General features: G+C 39.4%; 3 protein-coding genes across 6 annotated transcripts in view; 1 reads left to right on the forward strand and 2 right to left on the reverse strand.

Annotated features, from left to right (window-relative positions):
* Positions 1-1,546: 1,546 nt before the first annotated feature.
* Positions 1,547-3,808, reverse strand: LOC119798656 (Fc receptor-like protein 4). Its single transcript, XM_038308214.1, has 6 exons — positions 3,732-3,808; positions 2,848-2,880; positions 2,358-2,624; positions 2,033-2,278; positions 1,829-1,963; positions 1,547-1,752 (listed from the first exon to the last, which is right to left on the reverse strand). The coding sequence occupies exons 1-6, from the start codon at positions 3,760-3,762 to the stop codon at positions 1,715-1,717; spliced, it is 750 nt and encodes a 249-aa protein (XP_038164142.1). The 5' UTR covers positions 3,763-3,808; the 3' UTR covers positions 1,547-1,714.
* Positions 3,809-5,478: 1,670 nt separating this feature from the next.
* On the forward strand, positions 5,479-8,891 carry LOC119798626. Of its 2 annotated transcripts, none has more exons than XM_038308178.1 (4): positions 5,479-5,614; positions 5,702-5,785; positions 7,101-7,466; positions 7,633-8,891. In XM_038308178.1, the coding sequence occupies exons 2-4, from the start codon at positions 5,719-5,721 to the stop codon at positions 7,821-7,823; spliced, it is 624 nt and encodes a 207-aa protein (XP_038164106.1). In that variant the 5' UTR covers positions 5,479-5,614; positions 5,702-5,718; the 3' UTR covers positions 7,824-8,891. The 2 variants fall into 2 exon arrangements, with proteins under 2 accessions (XP_038164106.1, XP_038164107.1); XM_038308179.1 differs by having other exon boundaries at positions 5,509-5,614; positions 5,705-5,785.
* A 2,751-nt stretch (positions 8,892-11,642) lies between these two features.
* The window catches only part of LOC119798653 (gastrula zinc finger protein XlCGF57.1-like), a 31,057-nt gene continuing 15,823 nt past the window's right edge, over positions 11,643-26,876 (reverse strand). For 2 of the 3 annotated variants that reach the window (XM_038308211.1, XM_038308209.1), the window contains 2 exons: positions 18,436-18,609; positions 11,643-13,172 (listed from right to left, as the gene is read on the reverse strand). In XM_038308211.1, coding sequence (XP_038164139.1) covers positions 12,007-13,172; positions 18,436-18,609 — 1,340 coding nt within the window. In that variant the 3' untranslated portion in view covers positions 11,643-12,006. Of the gene's footprint in view, positions 13,173-18,435; positions 18,610-23,203; positions 23,482-26,876 lie in introns of those variants that run through there. The other variant, XM_038308212.1, reaches the window with a different exon arrangement.

Below are 26,876 nucleotides of genomic sequence, written 5' to 3' on the forward strand. Positions count from 1 at the left end.
TGTCTGCAAGTCCAAGTTAAACCTTTGCTTTGCAACTTTAGTGCAACTCAGGTAAAAGGCAGGATTCTGCAACCTATAAGGAATCATGGATTGATTGGTTTCATTAAACACACTCTTGGTCCACAAAGATGTAAAGATGAAACACAAAAACAAGAATTGAATCATTGAAATATAATTTAATCAACTTATCTAATAAGGAACCAACCTCTGTTACAAACAGAGAATCTAGGGCAGGATTATCAACCACTGAACTAATGAGAAGGAGAAACAGAGATATAAATAAACTAGCATAGATCAACATAGAGAACAATATTAGAAGCTGTACTCTGAGGACAACCGAGGACATCTAGTGGTTGAAACAGATTATAGACCCAGAAAGAAATGATACACAGCTCAATAACATTTCAGTAAGGCGCTGATTGATGATACTTTATGTATGGATGAAAACTGCAATGTCAGAAAGAACATATAATAATAATAATAATAACAACCTATAAAAAAGTGCTTAAATTATTATTCATTGAAAACTGACCTGTCATCACAATTTAAGTCTAAATCCAAAGCAATAGTATGAATGATTTTGTTTCTATACATATAAACATAATCAAGAATGTATGTTTCAGTTTAATAAACATACATTTTTATATAGTGAGGTATTATGAATCACTATGGAGTGTTTTTTGGAGTTAAACAGTTTGTGAACAAATGTTTTGAATTTATTCAGGAGGCAACAGGTTATGTTGAATATTTTAATTATTTCAACTAAAAGTGGAGCCACTGAAGCATTTCTAAATGTCACCAGGATGTACCAGCATTGTTTTCTGTTAAAATAGATGCACCACATCCGTCTCATGCTGTATCTTTGCATGAGACGGACAAACCGACCACAAAGCCCCCGCCCCAGAGGCAGAGAGGGTATGCTAGCCGTCACATTGTCATCATCAGACCACACAGAGGAGGAAACCATCACTGCCCCTGAACTTCGACTGTCTGACCATCTTCTGATCATCAATCCTTCCAGAACCAGAAATATTAATCTGATCTGAATAAAAACACCAGGCAACAATGCAGGATCAAACATTCTGCAAAAAGAGAGGACAAGTGATTAGTTGCGCAGCTAAACGTTTTAAAGATGTCGCTAAGTTTCATGTTTCCTTCAATAACAGGAAATGGAACGACCACAGAGCCGATATGTCAAAGAATAACCTTTACAGCTGAACAAAAGCCTGAACTGACAGAAAACTCAACCACTTCTACTTTCATCAAAAAGGTTTCCCACAAACCTTCATTTTCACATTTCTGAAGTTTTTATTATTAAAAATAACTAAAATGCAGAAGAGAAAAGTTGCTTTTATTTCATTAAACCAAAATCAAACACACTGAGGCCACAAAGTAAAACTGACATATAAGGTAGCTTGGAGCCATTTTTGTAACTTATGAAAATACATTCAATTATCATATAACTGAATTAATATCCTCTGTAATAATTGTTTTCTTTTTTAAAACGTTAATTCCTATATTTGATATTTAAATGTTTTTTTTTTTCCATCAGTGAGACTCAGTAGTCAGTCAGCTCTGACGTGTGGAGATCCTCAGGGATGTGTTGTCGGGTCTCTGCTGGTTCTGAATCAGAAACAGATTTTTCCATTTGCATTTAATAGGAGAATTATAGCAGGTTTGAAAGTGATATTCCTGAGTAATGGAAGTGATGACATCATCGGTAATCTCGCCAACGTGCAGAAGGTTCCCGAACTAAAGACAGGAAATAGGTGTTTAAAAACCATTTGGAGTGGTTGATCGGTCGGCGGGATGGTTGTAGTTTACCTACCTGTGGTTCGACGACATAAGGATACTATGAGGAGAGTGCAGATGCAGTACGGACAGAAGATCAGCAGGTGGATGAAAAGATGAAGACCAACATGAAAGCCGATTAATGTGGGCGGAGCTTTTGTTGGAGGTTTCCCTGCAGAAAGAGTAATGATGTCAGGTTATGTATGAAACCAACAAAGAAGAAATCAGAGGAGCTCCTGACCTTCAACAGAGATCCAGCTGGATGGAGACTCTCCATGACCACTGATGTTACACCTGTAGAGGCCTTCATCAGAGCTGGTCACATGGTGGAGGGTCATGTGACCTTTGGGCTCAGTCCTGATGAGGGAGCCATCTTTATAGAAAGCAGCTGGGAGGTTGGAGGGAGTGGTCTTTGTTAGACAGCTCAGAGTGACGTCATCTCCCTCCATCACAGGGAGGACAGGACTCTGCAGGATCACTGATCCACCTCAACACAGAGACAAACTACAGCATTTCATCCATTTCCACACAGCTTCATCAACACTAACTCCACAGTCTGATCTTACCAGTGACAGTGAGCTGGATGCTGCTGCTGGCTGCTCCCTCTCTGGACGACCCACACCAGTAAACTCCACTGTCAAACGGGTACAGGTAGCTCATGCTACAGGTGGACGGCAGCCATTTTCCCCATCCCCTTCCACAATCCGCTCTGCTGGTTCTGGTTGTGTTCCTCCATACAGTCCATCCAGCAGAGCTGTTGTTCTCCTCACAGCTCAGAGACACTGATTCTCCTCTGAAGAACTGAGATCTGCTGGGACTCACAGTCAGAGCAGCTGTGCAGGTTCACAAACAGGAAGACATGCTTCATTTTAATGTTGCAGCATCTAACCCTGAATTAAGGAATAAAACTGGATCCACACTTCTGTATGAATCCAACTATTTCAGCTAAGCGTTCCAGATATGTTAATTACTGAAACTTTTACTGAAAATTATTGACACCTCTAAGAAGAGGAATTTTAATTTTTGCTTATTGGAAGAATGTAGAAGTTTACTGACCTTCTGTCAATCTCCACAGCAGTGATGTCACACCTAAAGAGAGAAGATTGACAGTCTTTATTTCTGAGCATATTTACTGTATTATTTTTTATTAATTGTGCTAATATCATGAATATATTTTCTAATATTGTCTCACTGAATAACAAATCAGCTAATTTTCTTCCTGTAAGTATGTTTTCATAATGAATATTTGAAATAATTACACACTAACCCAACAGACCTTATTATGTTCAGGAAGAGGAACAAAGCTTCTAATACCGACCTTTATCAAATTCAGCTGTTATTGTAATAAATAGCACCTCTGCTGGCCAATTAGAGGAGTTTTCTGTCTCCAAACTGGTTAAACCAACTAATTCGATATGGTAAATGGCCTGTACTTATATGTCGCTTTTTTCCAAGTCAGGAGACTCGACCAAAGCAGTAGTAATGTAAAGCACTGATGGTGGCAAGCTACATTTTAGCCAGAGCTGCCCTGAAGTGAAGCTGACGCATCACCAGGCCCTCTGACCACCATGAGCAGACAATGCAGGTGAACCGTCAACCCTTTGATTTCAGGGCAAACTCCTAGTCCCAATGCCGCTGTCGCCCTTGATAAACAGAACATGTTTTCAGATCGTCTGAACTGCTGGTTTACTCCACTTAATGGGATCCATTCAGTAAACCTATTAGATATAGCTTCTATATTTATTGCAGTCAGTTACTGGAAAGTAGATTTTCCAGCAATCTCCTGCCTCTTCTTGAGATTTATTTTTTATTTCCCTGCTTCTACCTTACATTTCAATTATAACTCTGCAGTCAGTGCAGTATGATTCTGTAATCTTTCTGCAATCACTGCTTGTCAATCAACATGATGAAAATAAGGAACAAAGAAGTTTTGTACTCACAAAGCAGAATGGGCCGGGCAGGTTCCTTCATTGTTCTCTCTGATGATCAGAGATGCTTTCATGTCTGGTCTGCAGCTGCAGGTGAAGCTCCGCCCCTTTCCTGTCAGACTGTCAGGAAGTGGAGGAGGGTCATCTTGTTTCCTCTGGTTTTGAGTGAAACCTTCATTTTTCAGACATGAACTGCGCTAACTTTACATTTTTAAACTTCTTTCCTATTTCCTGATTGATTGATTGACTTTATTGATCTCACAGTGGAGAAATGTACTTGTTACATCACCTCAAACATTAAAAAAGAGAAGGCGAAGGTGCCTGGGGTTCAATGAGGTTCAGTTTATACAGCACATCCACATCACAGGCGTCACTCTCTAAAGGACTGCTGTGGACACGTCCACCAATAATTTCAATACATAGACTTTGACTCTAAAGAATATGTGGGACAGATTTCTAAATTTGATTTTTTTTTTGCTTTTGATGGAAGATAATCAGTGATGTAGCTGAAAGAAACATCCATCAATCCATCCACATGTTTCTGGATAGATTGATGGATGAAACTGAAATTGTGTTCATACTAGGGAGGCATGATGTATTGCTGTTGGCATCGGAATCGGCTGTTATTCATTCTTTTTTTTAATACACATTATTGTCTAATTTCCCATATGTAGTATCCTGAGTAAAGTAATATGCAGTACTATCCCTTGTACTAGTATACCCATGTCACCCATAGAAATATATAGACCAGAACATAAAATAACTAATGAGATGCTTAGAGAGACAAGAAACTGGTTTTAATAGTTCTGTGTTAGTGTGAACAATTAATACACCCAAAACAACCATTATGAACATTATGATCTATAATTATTAGTATACGTTATCAAACCATAGATATTAATATCAGTGTATTTTGGTTCTGTTGTGTTCTCAACAATCGGAAAGCATTCAATAAATATAACTTTCATCACAAAATTACACCCTTAGTCCGCATATATATATATATATATATATATATATATATATATATATATATATATATATATATATATATATATATATATATAGATATAGATATAGATATAGATATAGATATAGATATAGATATATATTGCATATGGATATACATTACAGACTGGAAGCTGAAAGAGTGGCATTTCGTGTGGTTTCAGTAACTGTTTTATTTCTAGCTTTTTTTAAATAAACCAATAATAAATCCTTGTTTTTAGGTAAACTGTGAATTAACAAGGTGATCAACGATAATAGGAGGAACACAAATCTAATCAGGTATTTCTTATGGCCACTAGAGGGAGATGTTAGGAAATGCAAAGTGCCATAACCCTAATCTCTCCTCACATAGCTGAGGATTAAAGCAGTAAATGGTTGAAGGTTTACAGCTCAGGGTTCTAAAGAAGAGAAAGCAGCCCTGGGTCTTTTAACAGCGACTAGATCAGCTGGATTAACCTGATGGTTTTATACCAAATAAAATATAAGTTCATTTAAAAAGCTTTAAAAAAGATACCTTGGATTAGACAGTTTAAAGATATGTTAGAATAAAAACTGAAAAAGTTGGCAGAGGATAATTCATTTTATAGTGCATCAATGCAGACTGGCTTGATGGTTTCCTGTTTTGTTTGTTTTTATTCCACATTGAGACTGCAGACACAGAAACAAAGAGTTTGTTTCTCAATCCTTCAGAACATTGTTGCTCTGCAGTTTAAAGTATGCGTCGTCTGCTTTGTGTCTAACGTAGTTGCAGTAGCCACGCCTCAGAGCCTGTTTGGCAGGAAGTAAATGACAGGTAAGGAAACAAAGGTTCTGCCAACAGCGACACAGGGAAAGCTTTCATTAACAACAATATCCCAGTTTGTTAAAACAGCGAGGAACATCACATGGTAAGTCCCTTTCATAGTTTTATATCACTGATGTTGTTCCTATAGATGATCTGACAGCTTGGTTGACTTGATCTAAATGCCTTCCAGCAGCTCTGAGAACCACCATGTCTGCTTCATTGCTCTTCATCAGCTGGGTTCTACTGTCAGAAACCGTCCTCTGTTGGTCTCAATGTGAGTTCCTCTGACTTTACTGTTGTTCTAAAGCTTTGATAAAACAACACTGGATTAAAAAACCCACAAGAATGGATAAAGTTACCTGATTAATCATCAAGTTACATAATGGAGGCAGGTGATTGCTTCTGATTGGCTCGTTTTATACAATAAATTGGTGGGATTCTCTATAGCAGTAAAACATATTGACCTTCGGGCAAGTGACTTTAACATTTCATTTTCCCAGAAACAATTTTTAATTGCCCAGTATAACGTTTGATAAATATAGTTCCTAATATTCATTTTTGTATATATATCAATGAAACATGTTTGTTTTTTAAATGTTTTTTGTAATTCAGTATTTTTTAAGTTTCCAGGTTCCTGGTGTGTATCTGCATGCGTCAGATAATGAACTCAAGCCAACATTACCGTGTTAACATGCTTTTCAATCCTTCCTGCACATTCTTTACAAACTAAACTTTGCTTTAAACTGTTGTTTGCTTGGAAAAATATAAATTGTTATGTTAAAAATCTAAAAAAAAAACATGACAGGTTAAAAACTTCCACTACTACTCACCAATTTAACATGTTTAGCTCTATAACATTTAAATGCACCACTCCAATGTCTAAGAGAAAAGAATTTAATGATCATTTTTTAATGTATGACCTGCATCACTGTACAGAAGACTGCCATATGATAGAAATATTTACACTGTGCGCATACAGTTATTATTATTTTCCTAATCCCTGACTGATCATTTTTAATCTAGCGTGTATTATAGTATAGATTAAATTCATAATCCAGCTGCTGCTCTGCAGAATTCTCTCCCCAAGAGCTGAATCACGCCATCTAGCGGAAAATCACGGGGCTTTTTCAAATCACGCGAGAATGTGCACAAAACAACAAAGATGGCGCCGGCAACGCTTGTGGGTCGTTTTCAGCGAATGTCTGTGATTTTAAAGTAAATTTGAGTGATGAATATTTTTTTTTTGCCCGGCGGGCAAATGCAATGAAATTTGGACTCTCCCGACAATAAAAACTACTTGCCCCGGGCGATCGGGCGATGCGAGCCCTGCATATTGTGATAAAGTTCATTATTTTCCATAATGTAATGATAAAACTTGAACATTCATATATTTCAGATTCATTGCTCACTAACTGAAATATTTCAGGTATTTTATGGTCTTAATACGGATGATTTGGGCATACAGTTCATTAAAACCCCAAATTCTTATCTCACAAAATTAGCATATTTCTCTCTCTGAAGCAGCTGGGGGGGAGCAGCTGTTTATAGTGACCTTTAACCTTTCTGCTATTTTTTTCCCCCCCCTACAGTTCATGAAGCATTTGTAGCTGAAGCTGGACGGACGGCCACTCTGCCATGTCGACATCCCTTTAATGACAGCGTCTTAGTAGTGGAGTGGAGCAGAAGTGATCTGGGAGAGGAATACGTGCTTCTCTATCGAGATGAGCAGATTGATGAATCCAATCAGAGTCCTTCTTACTTGGACCGGGTGGACCTGCAGGACAGACTCATGGAGAATGGAGATGTGTCTTTGGTTCTGGAAGACACCAGGACTTATGATTCTGGAACATATCAGTGTAGCGTGGTCCACAGGAGTCTCGGTGAAGATGAAGAAAGTGTAATCTGCACCATCCAGCTGGATGTCAGTCCTTCTTCTCCTCCTCTTCTTCCACCAGGTAAGTCTGTTTCTGGACCAGGGCTTCCAGCAGCTTCTTGATGTTGGGATGAATCCTCTCAGATCTGGCCTTTGCTTTTTAAAAGACGTTGTTGAGGGGAAGGTCTCAGTAGAGTGGATGACGTTATTCAGCCATTTTCAGACTAACACCTGCTTCTGCTTTGCAGGGGATGAAAACGAAGATGATGAATATGAAGCAAATGATGGAGGAAACAAGGTCGCAGGGATCCCGTTTAAAGAAACTGTGGAAGGAGCAAAGGAAGGAACTATCGTTCTGCTTGTTTTCTTTATGATAGTTTTTGTTATTGCAACTTTTCAGATATATAAAAGAAAGGTGAGGCTTCACATAAGACTGTAGTCATTTCACAACGAGATACGGTGAAAATCTGGAGCCAGTCCAGAGTAGGTGTTACTTTTCAGTCTCCGGGGCTTAAAAAGAAACTAGTCAGGAACATGTCACCAGGTTCTTCTAGCATTTCTTCAATACTGGATTCTTGTTCCGTCCATCTATATACTGCTGCATTTCAATTACAGTGTGTCAGATGTGTGTGCGTACCTGTCTAGCCCTCCGAATGAGGACCAATTAATGCAAAGTTAGGACATTTTGCAGGTTCTCACATGCTATTTTGCTAATGGTAAGGTTTAGGGCTAAGGTGTCATTGGGTTTAGGGTGATTTATGCATCGGTAATGAAAGAAACTCATGGTTCCTTGTTTCTCTGGCCTTGGTTTATGGCTGTAAGCAGAAAGTCTGTCCTCGTACCAAATCCTCAGCCTCTGAAGGACATCATCCACCACAGTGGTCAGATTTATGTTGGAAAACGGCTGTTATCTCTGATGAAATGACAAAACTGCACCTGGTTGGTGACAGAGGGACCTACTACCACATTTTATTTAGTGGTTTGAGAATAATCCTTATTTATGACTTTAAACAGTTTTTTTTCTGTAGCATTTTAATTCTGTATGAGGATTTTATAGTGCTGCTCAGTGTAGCAGTGGGTCGCACTGCTGCCTTGCAGCAAGAAGGTTCCGGGTTCCAGGGTCCCGGCCCGGGTCTTTCTGCACGGAGTTAGCATGTTCTCACTGAGCATGCGTGGGTTCTCTCTGGGTACTCCGGCTTCCTCCCACAGTCCAAAAACATGAATGTTAGGTTAAATGGCTTCTCTAGATTCTCCTTAGATGTGAGTGTGTGTGTGAATGGTTGTTTGTCATGTTTGTCTCTGGGATGCCCTGCGATGGACTGGCTACCTGCCGAGGGTGTACCCCGCCTCTCGCCCGTAGACAGCTGGAGATAGGCTCCAGACCCCCTCACGACCCTTATTGGGACAAGCGTGTCAGATAATGGATGGACTTTATAGTAACTTTAAAGTTATGCAACATTTTGCTGGTCAGTGACATAAAATTCATTAAAGTTTGTTAAAAGGGAAACATCTGGAGTGTATGAATACTTTTTGGAGCCTGTGTATTTCACTCCTAATGTTTTAATTAATCCATTTTGTTCCTAGAATATCTAAAAGTAGAATGGGAGGCAGATCTTTTAGTTATCAGGCTCCTCTCCTGTGGAACAACTACCAGTTTTAGTCCGTGAGGCAGAAACCCTGTCTACTTTTAAGGCTAGGCCTAAAACTTTCCTTTTTGATCAAGCTTATTGTTAGAGTGGCTCAGGTTATCCTGAGCTATCTCTATAGTTCTGCTGCTATAGGCTTAGACTGCTGGAGGACATAGGGACCCATTTTTCATCACTCTGCTTCATTATGTCTCTAATCTCCCACTCTGCAAAATCTGTAACAACATACTATAAAAGGTCATTTGTCATCTGATGAGCCTTCCATTGAAACTTATAAGCAAAGTTAACAGTAAACATGTGATGGACCTACATGGCCATTACAATATGCCTGCTTAAGCCATGTTTAAGAAGGCATATGTGTATAATATACTGATTTAAAACAAAGTTTTTAGAACTTATAGCATTTAAGTCATTAAACTGTCATATTACAGCTTTAGGTTGTCTGAAAATCTCAGAGAAAACAGAAAAAGATTTATTGACTTACACAAAACCATATAAAGAAGCAATTTTTATAATCCATGTTTTAATTTCTGCTTGGTTCATCAATCTAGAAGTGAATACATTTATGTAAAACATCCAGGGCAGAAAACAATGCAATAAAATCTAGTTCTATAAAACAGACGATAGTTTCTCTAAATCACAGCAGGTTATTAAAACATCTACAGAATCAGAAACAAAACTATTGGTAATAATTTAAAGAAAATTTTACCATAAAAGATCTTTAAAAAACAGAAACATAAAAGAAAATATTTTTAAGTGAATATAATACAGACTTTGAATCTGACATTTAATGGCAAAATTGTCAAGTCTGAATCTTAGACTAAGATTTATTTTGTCATTTTGTATACGTGAGTGTATACAAAAAGAAATTTCTATTAAAACAGCTCTAGACAATTGCATTTTTTAAAGTGCAGCCTTGAAACAAAGTAATAAAAACAGGAGAACAAATAGTAATATAAACAAATGACTGTATATTTACAGTTCTAAACTTTTTTTTAACCTCATGCCAATGAACCATTGTAGTGCAAAGAAACACAATAAATGAACTCTTAACCGAGTTCTTTGTCATCTTATAGCTGAAATATTACCAGGTTTAGATTATTACACTTTACCTTTACTCGTTTCCATGTAAACAGTAGATTACCACCATTAAAGAAAAGCGTTCTCTAGAAACATGTGAGTTCCATGTCACTAGATGGACATTTTATCACGGGTAGACATGGAAAAGGTTTTTGCTGTTCCTTTCTGTGGCATCTAACTGATGTTACATATTGCAGCAACTTCATGAAACAAAAAAGCTGCTGAGAGGCTGAGATCAAACTGGTGTTGAAATGAACTTAAACAAAAAGGGTAGAAACAACATAGAATCAATCCCAAATATAAGTTGTCAAACATACACTACTGTTCAAAAGTTTGGGGTCACATTGAAATGTCCTTATTTTTGGAGGAAAAGCACTGTACTCTAACCAGAGTAGAAAAAGAAGTGGGAGGCCGAGTTGCGCAACTGAGCAAGAAGATAAGTACATTAGAGTCTCTAGTTTGAGAAACAGACGCCTTACAGGTCCCCAACTGCCATCTTCATTAAATAGTACCCGCAAAACACTAGTGTAAACATCTAGAGTCAATAGGCGGCTGCAGGATTCTGGGCTTCAGGGCAGAGTGGCAAAGAAAAAGCCATATCTGAGACTGGCCAATAACAGAAAAAGATTAAGATGGGCAAAAGAACACAGACATTGGACAGAGGAAGACTGGAAAAAAGTGTTGTGGACGGATGAATCCAAGTTTGAGGTGTTTGGATCACAAAGAAGAACGTTTGTGAGACGCAGAACAAATGAAAAGATGCTGGAAGAATGCCTGACGCCATCTGTTAAGCATGTTGATGTGATGGTCTGGGGTTGCTTTGGTGCTGGTAAGGTGGGAGATTTGTACAGGGTAAAAGGGATTTTGAATAAGGAAGGCTATCACTCCATTTTGCAACGCCATGCCATACCCAGTGGACGGCGCTTGATTGGAGCCAATTTCATCCTACAACAGGACAATGACCCTAAACACACCTCCAAATTGTGCAAGAACTATTTAGAGCAGAAGCAGGCAGCTGGTATTCTATGGGTAATGGAGTGGCCAGCGCAGTCACCAGATCTGAACCCCATTGAGCTGTTGTGGGAGCAGCTTGACCGTATGTCAGAGATGGGGAATGTGGAGTCCACAAGTCATCTCCATGTCATGTATTTAATCTACCCAGCCAATTAACCAGGTGAGTCCAATCTGCACAGGTTAATTCACGGTGAAGATTGGACTCATCTGCTTCAGTGGCTGGGTAGAACCAATACATGACATGGAGATGACTTGGTGACTCCACATTGCCCATGTCTGCCGTATGGTACGCAAGAAGTGCCCATCCAACCAATCCAACTTGTGGGAGCTGCTTCTGGAAGCGTGGGGTGCATTTTCTCCAGATTACCTCAACAAATGAACAGCTAGAATGCCAAAGGTCTGCAATGCTGGAATTGCTGCAAATGGAGGATTCTTTGACGAAAACAAAGTTTGATGTACAAAAAAAAAAAGATCTTATTTCAAATACAAATCATTATTTCTAACCTTGTCAATGTCTTGACTGTATTTCCTATTAATTTCACAACATATGGTGGTGAATAAGTGTGACTTTTCAGGAAAACACAAAATTGTTTGGATGACCCCAAACTTTTGAACTGTAGTGTAGATCACAGGGATTTGTAGAGTGGTCAATAAAAAATACAGTGGCCCTCTCACCCACTTTCTACCTGTGACACTCCAACAGGTGAGTAATATGTCAAAATACAAAACTCCATTCCTCAACAAACAACCAACCGGACAAAGAAATAAAATCAAAAACAAAACAGCTAAAAACCCAAACAAAGATCAAAGCACCTTTTCATTTATGGCTCCTGCATGACCTCTCTTATGTGAAGCAATACATCTTTCTTTGTAAGATCCGTTTCATGGAGGGCAAACATTTTGCACATGAGTTGACATGTGGTAAGTCAAACTAGCCTGTTGACAAAAACTTTTGCCACAAAGGGTACAGGAGAACGGCTTCTCGCCTGTGTGAATTCTGATGTGATTGTCAAGAGAGCCTTTTAAGGTAAAGCCTTTTCCACAGTACTCACATTTGAAAGGCTTCTCACCCGTGTGAGTTCTCATGTGAGAAGTCAAGCTAGTTTTTCTAATAAAACTTTTTCCACAGAGACTACAGGAGAACGGCTTCTCACCTGTGTGAGTTCTGGTGTGATTATATAGATCAACTCTATGAGAAAAACCTTTTCCACAGAAGTCACATTTGAACGGCTTCTCACCCGTGTGAATTCTTGTGTGTTTGTTAAGATCAGATGTCCGGAAAAAGCTTTTTCCACAGGACTCACATCTGAAAGGCTTCTCACCTGTGTGAGTTCTGGTGTGTTTATCAAGAGTGCCTTTTTCGGTAAAGCTTTTCTCACAAGACTCACATTTGAAAGGTTTCTCACCCGTATGAATTCTCATGTGAGCAGTCAAGTTATTTTTTCTACTAAAGCTTTTGCCACAAAGAGTACAGGAAAACGGCTTCTCACCCGTGTGAATTCTGGTGTGTGTATAAAGATCAGACGTCTGACAAAAGCCTTTTCCACAGAATTCACATTTGAACGGCTTCTCACCTGTATGAATTCTGGTGTGTTTATCAAGATCACATGTCTGAGAAAAGCTTTTTCCACAGGACTCACATTTGAAAGGCTTCTCACCTGTGTGGGTTCTCATGTGTCTATTAATATAAAATTTAGATTTGAAGGTTTTTCCACAAGACTGACATTTGTAAATCTTCCGACCTCTGTGAATTCTCATGTGAACCTTTAAATATTCTTTTTTCAGAAATCTTTCTCCACATCTTAAACATGGGAAAGGTTTCTCTCCTGTATCTCTAGTCTCCTGCTCCAGAACACGCTGCTCTTCATGTTTACTTATGGGAAGCTCCACGGTTTCCTCTTTTAGTGAGGGACTTTCTGGCTGTTGCTGCTCTTCTTTTATCTGCAGAGATTCTGGTTCTGCTTGGTCCAAACTGGAATTCCTCTCCTTTCCAGAAAACTGCTGCTCAGAGAAAACCTCTTCTTTTCCAACATAATCCTGCAGGCGGTCTGGAAAAACAAACACAGGTTAAAGAAAGGACACTTCACTTTAACCATCCATGTGTTGATCAAGCTGCATATAACCAGAGTAGAACTACATTTCCCAGCATTCACTGCAGCTCTGACATCACATCACAGGTTAGAAAGGACAAGGCAATGCTGTGCTGTCTTCTAGAAAGGTTTGAGCCTCCACTTTATCATCAAAGCTTGTAAACTACTAAACTCCTTAAACTACTTGTCAAATGATATATATTTTAGTTGAATGGTTCAGGGTTTAGCCCACCTTTCCCCCACAGTGGGGGAAAGATAGCCCACTTCTTCTTCTTACCCATCAGGGTAAGAAGAAGAAGATGGACGGAATTATTTAGATTAAATTCTCCTTTTCTTTATTTTCACTTATAAATCTTTTTAGTTTTCACTTTTTTTCCTTCAGTTTCAGTTTTTTTAAAGTAAAATAAAATGGTTCTGAACAAAATATATGACTCCAATGTAGCTCCATAGATGTTCATCTAACTTTGTGGGAAGGAAAGTTCTTCAGATCCAAAAGTTATGCATTAGTAAGATAAAATTCCAGAGAGTTTCTTCTTTTTGCATTTTCATTCATAATTTCTTAGCTTTTTGTGTCAAATTATTTTTCCTTCAGTTTTTTTGTTTGTTTGTTTTTTTTTAAAGTAAAATACATTTTTTCTAAGCAAACTTTGTGACCCCAATGTAGCTTCATAAATGTTCATCTAGCTTTGTGTGAAAGACAGTTTTCTGTTAGATAAGTCCGAGGGTCTTCAGATACTTATGCATTACAGCACTTATGTATTGGTAGGATAAAACTCTTGAGATGTAAAACTTGTGAACAGCTCAAATGTTGAGGCATAAAGTCCACAAACAGAGGTGGAAAAATATGTCAGGGAAAGATACCTATAAAGAAAAAGTCAGTGAAAGTTTGGTCAGATGCACTGAGAAACAGGGAAACTTTCAGAACCACAGACTGGAGCATGTTCCAAAGCTTTCTCAGTGATGACATCAACAGCCTGACTGAATGTATCATATGACCTTCTGTGTGGAGTGCACAGTGCCCACAAATGGGCTACGGAGCTTCCATAAAAACCACCCCTGGGTGACTCCTGAGCTCAAAGTCCTCCTGAACCAGAAAAAAAGGGGCTTTAAACTTGGGACAGAGAAGAGCAGTGTAGAGTTTAACGAGAGTTTCAAAGGAGGATCAGGGAGGCAAAGAGTGTCTATGAGAAAATAGAGGAACAGCTGTCATAAAACAATGTCAAAGATGAATGGAAGAGTGTCAAGAACATCTCCGGCTTTGGGCCAAGGAGCAACAGGGCTGCAGACAGCGACACCAAGTTTGCAGACAAGTTAAACAGGTTTTTCACACATTTTGACCGCCCTCACAGTACCTCCTCCCTGCCCTTAACTCTTCACACGTCTGCAATCCTCAGGCCATCAGAGACCTACCCTCCCCTCACCACCACTCTTACCAACCGCCAAAACCAACTCACACCCTGTGCCATGTCTCTCTACCCCCTCACAGTCACTTCAATGCAGGTGAGAGGCCAGCTGAAGAGGCTGAATCAGTGGAAAGCCTCCGGAGCAGACAGGATTCCTACAAGGCTGCTGAGGAACTGTGCTGATAAGCTCTGCGAGGTCCTCAGCTACATCTACAACCTCAGCCTGGGGGTGGTGACCTGATGTCAGTTTGCTTACCGACCTGACATCAGAGTGGAGGATGCCATCATCTACCTGCTGCAGTGGGCACTCACCCACCTGGAGACCACCGAGAGCGCAGTGAGAGTCATGTTCTTTGACTTTTCCACCAATTTCAACACCATCAGACCAGAGCTGCCCATGGGGGAGCTGGAGGACGCTGGAATGGACAGACCTCTTGCTGCCTGGACCATCAACTCCCTCCCAGAATGCCCTCAGTATGTGCAGCTGTACTGTCAGTCAGAAGTGGCAGTCTGCAGCACCGGGCCCCCCAGGGCACCATCCTGACTCTGTTGCTCTTCACCCTCTACACCTCGGACTTCACCTACAACATGGACAGCTGCCACCTCCAGAAGTTCTCCAATGACTCGGTCATTGTGGGCTGCGCTTATAGGTGGAATGAGCTGGAATATCGATCAGTCATCATGATCTTTGTGGACTGGTGTGAGAAGAACCACCTGTGTCCTAACACCACCAAGACCAAGGAGATGGTGATCAAGTTCAGGAGAAGACGCCCACCTCACTCCCCCGTCAACATCCAGGGGCAGGACATAGAAACGGGGGAGAGTTTGAAATAACTGGGTGTTCACATCATAACAAACTGGAATGGACTCATAACCCGGACACTTCGTACAAGAAGGGCCAGAGCCCCCACCCTCCACCTCCTGAGGAGGCTGAGGTCCTTTGCAGTGAGCAGGCCCCTCCTTAAAACCTTCTATGACTCTGTGGTGGCCTCAGCCCTCCTCTACGCTGTCATCTGCTGGGCCCCTGGCAGCTCAGAGCGGGACAGAAAAGGGATGGAACAAACTGGTGAGAAAGGCCGTTTCTGTCCAAGGCTGCACTCTGGACTCAGTGGAGGAAGTGGCTGAGAGGAGGGTGCTGTCCAAGCTTAGATCCATCATGGAGAACACCTTCCACCCTCAGCACCAGACTGGAGAGGAGCCTTTTGTAAAAAGGAGCATTACAGCAGGTCATTCATCCCTGCTGTAACCAGACTCTACAATGCAACACTATAACAGCATTAACTGGTGCAATGGAGAATGTGCAATTATTATCTGATACCCAGTGCAAAAACCTGTTTCTCTAATTTTGACACCCAGTGCATTAACTATATGTAAATATCCATCTATATAAATACCCATGTAAACACTCTGTGCAATAACCTGGTATCATGATACTACAATAAAAAGAAAAAAATAAGCTGTCATATGTGGATGCACTGTATGCTACTGCAGACGTTGTTGAGACCACCATGAGAATGTTAAAGGGGGGAGTGTGGGCGTGGATTGGCTGCCATGCAAATGAACAGAAACTGCCGCCTATGGTGATTTTTAAAAGAAAGTCTTTGCCTAAAGAGACTTTTCCAGCTGGAGTCGTTATTAAGGCAAATGAAAAGGGCTGGATGGATGAGGAGATGATGAAAGAGTGGCTGAGGAAGGTGTATGTAAGGAGACCAGGTGTTTTTTTTTCCACGCATCACCATCGCTGTTAATCTGTGACTCCATGCGTGCCCATCTCACAGCCGATGTGAAAAACAAGGTGAAACAAATGAACGCTGTGCTCGCCGTTATCCCGGGAGGTCTGACAAAGGAACTTCAACCGCTCGACATCGGTAAGAACCGGCCGTTCAAAGTAAGGCTGCGAGCGGCGTGGGAGCGATGGATGACCGACGGAGACCACAGTTTCACGAAAAGTGGAAGGCAGCGCCGACCAAGTTACGCCACAGTTTGCGGATGGATTGTAGATGCTTGGACTAACGTGTCTGCTGGCTCTGTTGTTCAAGCTTTCGCAAAAGCCGGCATTATTTCCGAGGAGCCGCACGGCACGGAAAGTGACTCTGACAGCGAAGAAGGGGAAATTGGCATGTCTGATTTAGCGCAGCTGTTTAATTCAGAAACAGAGGATGATGACTTCGATGGGTTTGATTATTACTTTGTAATAAATACATGAATAAAGCACAATCATACTCAGTTTTGCTCCCGCTCTGTTTTTAAATACGCAGTAGAGGTATTTATACGTAGTAGAGGATATGTACCGGTATATAAAACCTGCGCCCTATAGTCTGGTGCGCCTTATGTGTGTGTTAAATACAGTAATGGCACACATAACTGAGAGTGCGCCTTTTAGTACGGTGCGCCTTATGGTTGTGAAAATACGGTATGTATCCCATGCAACTTTTTCTTCCTTTGGAACATTCTTCTTCTTTGACTATTTGAGCTGAGTACATTAACACGAGTACATTACAAGTACATTTAACCACTGTAAGATCAATAAAGTCAATTAATAAAGCCTAATTAAAAACAGCCCATTGACTAAAATCTCTTTTTATCGTTCATTTCTTTTTGAAGAAAATATTGGGCATTTCTTATTATTATTTCTTTACTTGTAGACTTGTCTACTTGTGAAACGTCATCAACAGTAGTCAAAGTACTGTTAGAGTCATAACTATGTATCAAGAAAAGAAGGCTCAGAGTAAACCAAGTGCAGAAATGTAAGAGTTTTAAATCACTAATAATTTGTCATAAAAACTGATTTCAAGATGTTTTTCAGGTAAGAAAGCAGACCTACAAACTTAACCAATCGGTCAACCAAGAATGAGCCAACTTTAAACTCATAAGAAAGCTGCTGTTCCAACCGTTTGCTTTCCGAATTCTCCCGAGTGGTGCACGACTTTACACAAGGGTATAAAATGAATGTGATTGGTTGTTTATCAAGGGGGCGGGATTGTTGTGGCGGAAGGTTTACAAGCAGGTCTGGTTGAAGCCGGTTTCTTCAAAATATCTTGCTAACCAGTTAGCAACTTAGTGCTAGTAGGTTCTCAATGGGAAATTCCATTGGGAACCTACTAGCACGAATCTTTCTCCACATCTTAGGCCCCGTCCACACGAAGTCAAAACGAACACAAAACGCTGATATTTTCCAAAACATTTGTCGTAAAGACGGAGACGTAAAATAAATGTGAGCGTCCACACGAATGCATGAAAACGCTGCAAAATGTATGCCAGGCCTGTAAGTGGCGCTGTGGTGCCAAAGCAAAAATAAGCGACGAAATGTTGGGCATGCGCACTAATATTTATACATGGTTGCCCTGCGGGTCCATTTTCGTGGTTCAGTCAAATTCAGGTGCTGAACTATGTCGTCGATATTGCTCTGTTCTTCCTGGAGATATTCCAGAAGAAGAAGATTCTGTTGTAAGCCCGACAGCAGGGTGAGTAGCATTAGCAGCAACGGCGCCATTGTTGTTGTGATGTGTCGCGCATGCGTGTTTAGAGGCGACGCTATGACGCATGCGTGTAAAAAAAAAAAAATGCGGTTAGAGCGTAAAGATGGAAACGCGAAAACGGCGTTTCAAAATCTTCCCACTCTGAAGGCTGAATAAAAAAAAGATTGTTTACAGACCCCCGAAACGCCGGCTTCGTGTGGATGAGAGGCTGGTTTGGTGAAAAATTTGTGCGTTTAGGCCAGGGTTTGGCTTCGTGTGGACGGGGCCTTAAATATGGGAAAGGTGTATCTCTTGTATTTCTAGTCTCGTGCTCCAGAACAAGCTGCTCTTCATGCTTACTTATGTGGAGCTCCATGGTTTCCACTTTTATCCAGGGATGTTCTGGCTTTTGCTGCTCTTCTTTTATCTGCAGAGGTTCTGGTTCTGCTTGGTCCAAACTGGAATTCCTCTCCTGTTCAGAGAACTGCTGCTCAGGGAAAACCTCTTCTTTTCCAACATAATCCTGCAGGCGGTCTGGAAAAACAAACACAGGAGAAAGACTTTGAATTGCAGGTTAAAGAAAGGACACTTCACTTTAACCATCCATGTATTGATCAAGCTGCATATAACCAGAGTAGAACTACATTTCCCAGCATTCACTGCAGCTCTGACATCACATCACAGGTTAGAAAGGACCAGGCAATGCTGCGCTGTCGTCTAGAAAGGCTTGGATCTCCACTTTATCATCAAAGCTTGTTGAAACTACTTTACAGATGATATATTATAGATGAATGGTTCAGGGTGTAGCCCACCTTCACCCCACAGACTGCAGGAGGGAGAAACCATCCCCACTGAGAGCCTAATGGATAAGAAGAAGAAGATGGAATTTTTTTGGATTAAAATCTCTTTTTTTTTCCCACTTACAAATGCTTTTAGTTTTTAACTTTTTTGTTTAAAATTTTGTTTTCCTTCAGTTTCATTTTTTTTTTTTTTTTAAGTGAAATAAAATGGTTCTGATTAACATTTATGACCCCAATGTAGCTCCATAGATGTTGATGCTTTGGGAGAAAGAGAGTTTTCTGTTGGTTGAGTCTGAAGATCAAATCCAACAGTTATGCATTATTAAGACCAAATTCCAGAGACGTAACACTTCAGAACTGCTCATATGTGGAGGTTTAAAATTTAACATCCCAGGTGGACAAACATGTCAGGGAAAGCTACTTAACTAAAGTCTGTTTCTCCTTGTTTATTTCGTTTAGAAGAAAATATTGGGCATTTCTTATTATGGTTACATTTCTGTACTTGTAGACTTGCATACTTGTGAAACGTCATCAACGGGGGTTAAAGTGCTGTTACAGTCATAACTATTTATCAAGAAAACAAGGCTAAGAGTAAACGAAGTGAAGAAATTTGGGTTTCAAACTAATAATTTGTCATAAAAATTGATTTTAAGATGTTTTCAGGGGAGAAAGTAGACCTACAGACTTAATCGATCAGTCAATCAACAATGAGCCAACTTTAAAATGACTTCTGGAGGTTTCAAAGCAGCGTAGCCCCGCCCACAGGCCACGGTGGCTACATGTTAGGCGGGTGGTTGGAGTGTTTACTCGTTATCATCAGCTTGATGGCAGCCATCAGCCCAGTCCCATTTCTCTCACTTGCACTCATATTGGACCTTAACACTCGGCTTTGCGCGTTCACGTCTAAGGTTAGTGTGTCCCAATAGTTATAAGAGCTAAGGGGAAGTGAACTCCAACCCTTAAAATGATCCCTTCAGACCGACTGAGGTCAGGGGCTGACTGCGGAACGTAGTGCCTTCCCAGAACTCATTCAGTGAAAGGAAAAATGCAGACAGGTTGTTGAAAAGAACTGCATAAATGTGAGCATATTTTCCAATTAACTACGCATTAAAAAATATGTATATGTTAGGATATCGTAGTTAAACGTAAATACAACTGAACTCCTCACTGTTGTGACAAACATGGATATTGCAATATCGCTATGTTTCGTAACACACAAATCTATATTTTTTTTTTTTACATAAAGTAGGATGATTATGACCGCGGTGGGGTTGGTTGGATGTTTGGGCTCAGCGGGATCTAGCTCACGGTTGATCCCATTGAGGGAGTTCGGTCAGCGTCTCTCAGCTACGGAACAAAAACACGGCGATTCTTTTTTATATATACATTTTCAGGAAAATATACAGGAAAATATCTACATCTAAACCTCCTCTATATATGCTGGAGGCTTCTTCCTGTTCAAAGGGAGTTTTTCCTCTCCACTGTCGCTACAAGCATGCTTAGTGTGAGGGATTGCTGAAGAGTCAATGCAATCAACTGGTTTTCTTTAGAAAATTTTTGGTTCGATCTGACTGGATGATCTGGCTTTCAGAGGACCAAGGATCCTCCAGGGGAAGACAGGATGTGAAGCAGGGGGCCAGAAGCAGCATTGCAACCACAGGTCAGACAAACCCAGAACCAGGTCACTAACCACAGTGCTGAGGGCTTCAATGCTGAGGATGGAGGCTGGCAGCGAGTTCAAGAGAGGCTGTGGTGGACCATGTTTCCCCTGAAGGTGGCAGTGATGAGAGCACCACTACAACACCACTAGACCCCAGGATACTGACAAACCTCAACATCCAAGATCCACGACAGAGACAAGAGAACTGGGGCGGTGACATGTGACACGACATGTGACGTGACGCGTTGTGAATTGGCAATATATAAATTAATTAAATTATTGCATTGCTACAACGCCAAAAAGGGGCCAATTGTCTTAACCAATAACAGCAGAAGACAACCAGAACAAGAGCAGAACAGATTCTGGGAGAAGATCACAATAAGTGCCGTTCACAATAATATCAGAATGGAACTTTTTTATAGGTCATCTTTGGCAGCATAGATCCTGTGAATAAAACTTCCTTCACCTTGTTAGTGAGCAGAAAGTGATTAGATAAACGCCAAGTATGTTTCCAGGAAACATCAGTCATAAACTGGTTCCAGTTTGGTAAAGCAGCAGGAACAGACGCCATCTCTCTCTGAAAGATGGATCATCCTGAAGCCAAACTGGATTGATTCTGTCTCACAGAATACTGACACCTGCTGGACATTTAGAGACACTACAGGCAGCCGATTGGACTAAACTGAGTATCTTTGATGACCTGTTGCAAAGACATCATTGAAGTTATAGTAGGTTATATTGTATTATTTCACATTTATGTTGAAATTGAAAATATATTTGATATTTTAGATACAGCTAATAAATAATGTAAACATTTATCATAAGGTTAAAATTAAGGGGAAATGTGAATGAGGAAGCTTGTTAACTACGATTATAAATCATAATTTTAAAACAATAACTGCAGTAAAAACAGTAAATAAACTGAGATTCAATTTGAATTTAACTTTGATTCATATAAGTCGAGTGATAACTGAGAGGAAAAGGATGATACAACGAGAAAATTAATGTAAAAACCCAGCGGCTGAAATGTTCCCATTAGGCTCCAAAGTTCTGCATCATTTTAATGATAAACTGCAAAAGAAAAGAAATGTTTTTAGCAGACGATCTTCTTTTTAAACACAGTTTAGTGAGTCAGTCAGTCAGAAACAACTCCTGGATCGATCACAGAACTCTCTGGAAACAACACGCGCACTGATACAGTGGCTGCATTCAAATTCATGGGCTGCGTCCTTAGAAGGCCAGATTCTTCGGTCATTACGTCATAGCGCGGCGCCGAGGTCTGGTCGGATTCCAAGAGTCCTCGTTATGCGGCCTTAAAATGCGTCCTTCTTTTTGCCCGACTTGAAGGACGGGTCTGATGTATCCTCGGTATTCTTGGATATCCCAGGATTCATTGCGAGACCAAGCAAGCCGTGATCAGAGGAAATGTTACTTGGCGCCGAACAGTGGTGAAAATTGGAAGTTCAGTTTAATATAATACAAGTCATTTAATAGTTCCGTCTGAGATTAATGAAAATAGTTGTTTTAATGGTTATTGAGTCAGATATGTGGCGGTAATGTTTGGTTTATCTAAAGGTTTTATCTGTTACTGTGTAAATGAGTTTGGCTGTAATTTAAGGACAGATTCTAATATATCTGCAGGGTGGGAACTATAAATCTGATAGGATTTTAATTTTTTTATTGCTGTTTTGCACAATATGCTTAACTAAGTATTTTGTTGTTGAATATAAGAGCTATATTTTTATACAAACATTGTTTAAATTTACTTATATCTTTCTACCCCTTTTATAGATAAAATGTACAGCAGCAGAAAGATTATTGAAAATGATCACACAAATGAGGACCTTAGAAAAATGTCTATAAATAACATATTAGGGAAGAGTTAAAATATAAACAATAAAATACTGTAAATTGTTTAACAATATAAAACTGGAGAATAAATAACCAATATGCAGCTATGGACATTTTTACAGTAATGGATATTTGAAAATAGCAGCAACATCAGAGATGTGCAGAATGACAGCAGCAGGTTATTTAACTGACTAAGGTTTCTATCATTACATTTGATTTTATTTGTTCCTGCTCCCGGTGGTTGGAACCTTTATTCCACTCTGGATTCTCATGAGTGAAGTCTTTGTTCACTTTATTATAAAAAAGAAACAGTTCAGTATGCCTTCTTTTCCTGCTTTGTATTTATCTGTCACGGTTGCTAGGCAACAGAGCTGTTTGGATCCACAGCCAGAACTTTTCTGTTCTCCTAATTTTCAAGGATTTCCAAGGATCCAGTAGAGGTAGACCGGGTCCTTGAAGGAAGCAGCCCATGAATTCGAACACAGCCAGTGTTTTGCTCTATGGGCTCCACTCATCGGTGCTGCTGAACCCATCGCTACTATATATTAATGTCTCTTAATAGAAAAGCCTCCATGTTGGAATCTAAGCATCAGAATCAACATGGAACAGTAGAGTTTGGATCTGAAAAGCAGCAATGAGCAAACATGATGCAGACTTTAGCCTTTCAGGCTTTGCTCCGTGACGTGGACTCCCACTCTAAAGCAGAAGCTAGCTTTAGCTTAGCATGTTGATCTCCTCTAATGAGTTTTCCAATCAGCTGAGGCTCCAACCCTCAGTCTGCATCCTGAGGGAATCGTTTCTATCAGGTGTTTCCTACCTATCCGGTGTAAGATGATCTGGGGGATCCTGGTGAAATCCAGCAGTCTGTGCTGATCGTCCATCTCCACTTTGGGCCTTTTCTCTCTTCCTTTAACCTCCGTCAATGTTTCTTCAGCAGGAGTTAACTGCTCGCTGATAAACTCTCCTTGAAGCTGGACTGAACACATTCTCCCTGCAAACACTCACACATCACCAGCCTCTCTATAAACATCAAGAAGGTAAGATAAAGCCCGTCAGTAGCCGATCCGTAACCAGGAAGCAGGACCCCTGCCAACAGCTCATCTGCGCATGCGCAGCCCGATATACATCCGGGTCGCTCTCGATTTTATTTTGTAAAAAAGTCTTAAAGTACGTTTTCCCTCCCCCAAAATATGAAGCGTACTAAACTATGATGTGTTAAAGGTTAATCAAGTATTTCCTGAGAAAATTAATTCATTTAAATCACTTCTGTTTCAGCCTGACCTGCACCGGAAATGACATCACATGCTACTTCTGGTGGCTAACTTTTTCGGCTTTGAATTTAAGGATAAATCTATTCTTTTGGAGTTTTATGTTTCCCTTTCTTGGTAACATTATGGTATGTAGTGATTAACCTAATGAAAGAAACAACTAAAATGCAGATAAACATGGTTTAATCATTTTTTGCCGGACTGCTCTGAGCGTGTCCCATGATGACGTCAGACAATCAGTTTAATGGGGAAAATGTAAAGAGCATCAAATGTGTCTCAGAAAAAGTCATAAGACTTTTTTTTGTGTGTTTTTTGACTCAGAATAGTGAGGTAAAATATGTTTAAACCATGTTTATCTGCATTTAAGTTGTTTTTTTCTTTAGATTATGCACTATATACCATAATATTAACATGAAAGTAAAACAAAAAACTCAAAGACAAGATTTATGTTTAAACCCAAAGCCAAAAAAAAAGTTTAACTTATTTTATTTATTCTTTTATTAAATGCAAACCTTAGAAAGTACAAAACCATGACAGGCCAAATTTATATGCATTTCAATTTGAGGGAGTTTTCCTCTCCACTGTCGCTGCAAGCAAGCCTAATCTGAGGGATTGCCTTCGAGTCAATGAGTCAATGCAATCAACTGGTTTTCCTTCGATAGAAAACTTAGTATCAATCTTACTGGATGATCTGGTTGGACTGTAAAGTGCCTTGAGATGACTTGTGTTGTGAATTTGTACTATAGAAATACATCTTATCAAATCAAGTTGGACTGTGACCTGTTAAACCATAAAATGGAGCATCATTGAGTAAGTAAAAACTAATAATGATAAAGAGCATAAAATAATTCAAAAACAGGACAAAATAAACATCACACAGCTTACACGCTTAAAATGTGTCTGAAATCATAACAAAGCAGTACTACAGTAAAAAATAAAATAATAACAAAGGGCAGTTTAACACTAAACCAAAGTGTTCTATTAGGGATGATAATATGACAGCAAGTTTGGATCTAGTTAATATAAGGCAGTTTCCTAAATATTTTTACTTTCTAAACCCAATAATATGATTGTGTCGACAATACAATATTGTTTAGGTTGAGCCAGCTTTGGAAATCTGTCCTTAATTTAAAAATTGGTTCACAAAAAAAGAATAAAAAAAGCATTTTCACTGTTTCTCATACAAAATACACAATATTCTGTATGTAACTTGATGTCAAAATGTAAATCCTGACATTTTGAATTGAAAAAGCTTCCTGCATGGGAAGCGAAACATCTTCAAACTTGAAAGCAAAGTCCAGTGGATTGTTCTTAACTTTTTTGGAATGACTATAACCTGGATGACTGAGAATCTTCAACAGCACAACAATCCATGTAGATTAAAAACACATATTTTACAACTATTATGAGTTTGGATTTATATATAAAATAACATTCATTTTATTTCATTCCTATTTCTTCAGCCATTTTTGATCCCTCTGTATAAATCTGGACATACTGTTAACAGTTGGTGTATTCTTATTATGTTTGACTCTGAATTATATTAATTATCAATTTTCTTTTCTATTAACCTCATCCCTACTTTTATTCTGGAAAATCTGGAAATTTAATAGAAATGTTCACAATTTTGGGACAATATGGTCTTATAAAGAGTACATTTATATACATTTTTGATTTGACATTTAAATATGAGTTCCCTACGACTTTAAGGTTCAAACATTGTATTAAAAGAGCAGGTTAAGTAGGTTACTATAAATCAATAAGTGATGTTGAAATAAATGATCCTTTCTCTCCATCCCAAAGTTTCCAGCCACAGCAGGCTGGTGGTCTGTAGCCTAATTAACAATTACAGCGTTCTAATGGTGAAAATGAGGCCATATCTCAGCTCTCTATCAGGGAGCGGCTTTCTCCATGGAAACACCCACTTTATCCAGTCTGGTCTCCTGTTGGTCAGGTCTTCATCAGGTTCTGCCTCACTCAGCCCGGACCACTATGATCAATCTATACAACCTTCTATTGAGAAATAATTTCTGACAACCAAACAAGAACTATTGCCTTTAAAACAACTGTTCCTGGAACTTCTTAAAGTCTGAGTGTCCAATAGTATTTATTCAGCTGCAGAAAAGATCCCCTGATATAAAATCAGACCCTTACCTTAGAATGTTTAGATAAGCCCAGAAGTACCTGATATGAGTTAATGAGGTACTGTCTTTTATTCAATTATTGAATCCCATTTGTTGGAGCCAAATGCTTGATTTATGATTGAATACTTATTATTTCTAGTTTACTATTGTTAACGCAGATTAACAGCAAGCCAAACTCAATTTTCATAAGCCAGGAAGCTGAGCGTCTTGCTCCTTTATTACGGTCTGCTTACAATTTTGTAGAATTGCGTGGGAAGCTCGATGAAAGCTTTGAGTGAAACTACAAACAGAAACAGAAAATAAAAGTGCATCAGCTCTAAATGCACAGAATAAACTTCCAGCATTATAAAACATAAATTAGAATTAACCCAAGCTAAGAAACAGTCACTCCAGCAATTACAACTACACAAGAAAAACCTTTGGGACATGGCTAAATCCTGAATTAAACATATGCAAAAAAACAATTTCTAAATAAACTCTAATAAAATATATAGTGCCAAAGAAAACACAGATTGAACTTACAGCGATTGCTTTTGGAGGTTTTGGAAAAGATTGACAACACAGGAGGCAAAAGTTCTTGTAAAAGTTCTTCTTCTCAAACTAAATTATTAAGACATACCTCCAACTTCTAACCTTGGGCAGAACAACAATTTTTGTCTGATTTGGTATGACATATACGAACATGAAATATTTTGATTTGAATCATGAGTTGACCTAATTATGAAATAATGAATTAGTTTAGTTGTATTTTTGCTGCTGTGCATCATTTACGCTGTTTCTCTCCTCCGCTCCTTCATTATGGACAGGTGACTGCAGCACCTGGATTATATTGGAGCTAGCTATCGGGGCCTGGTGAGATCTTGGATTCAGTCAGCGCAGCCATACAGTTTTTGACCGCTATTGATTATTATTATTTTTTTGACTGGCATAAAAAGGAACGAAATGAGCCGATATGATCCGCCTGTCACATCATACTACGGTAAAAAATTCTAAGTTTGTTTTTTTTGGAAAATAAAGCGCCTTGATCAAGAGGAAAGAAAGTTTGCTGGATTGCATGGTCACTTTAAAAAACATCTGT

The sequence above is a fragment of the Cyprinodon tularosa genome, unplaced genomic scaffold, assembly GCF_016077235.1.
Source record: "Cyprinodon tularosa strain WSP-4 unplaced genomic scaffold, ASM1607723v1 ctg631, whole genome shotgun sequence".
Classification (NCBI taxonomy): Eukaryota; Metazoa; Chordata; class Actinopteri; order Cyprinodontiformes; family Cyprinodontidae; genus Cyprinodon; species Cyprinodon tularosa.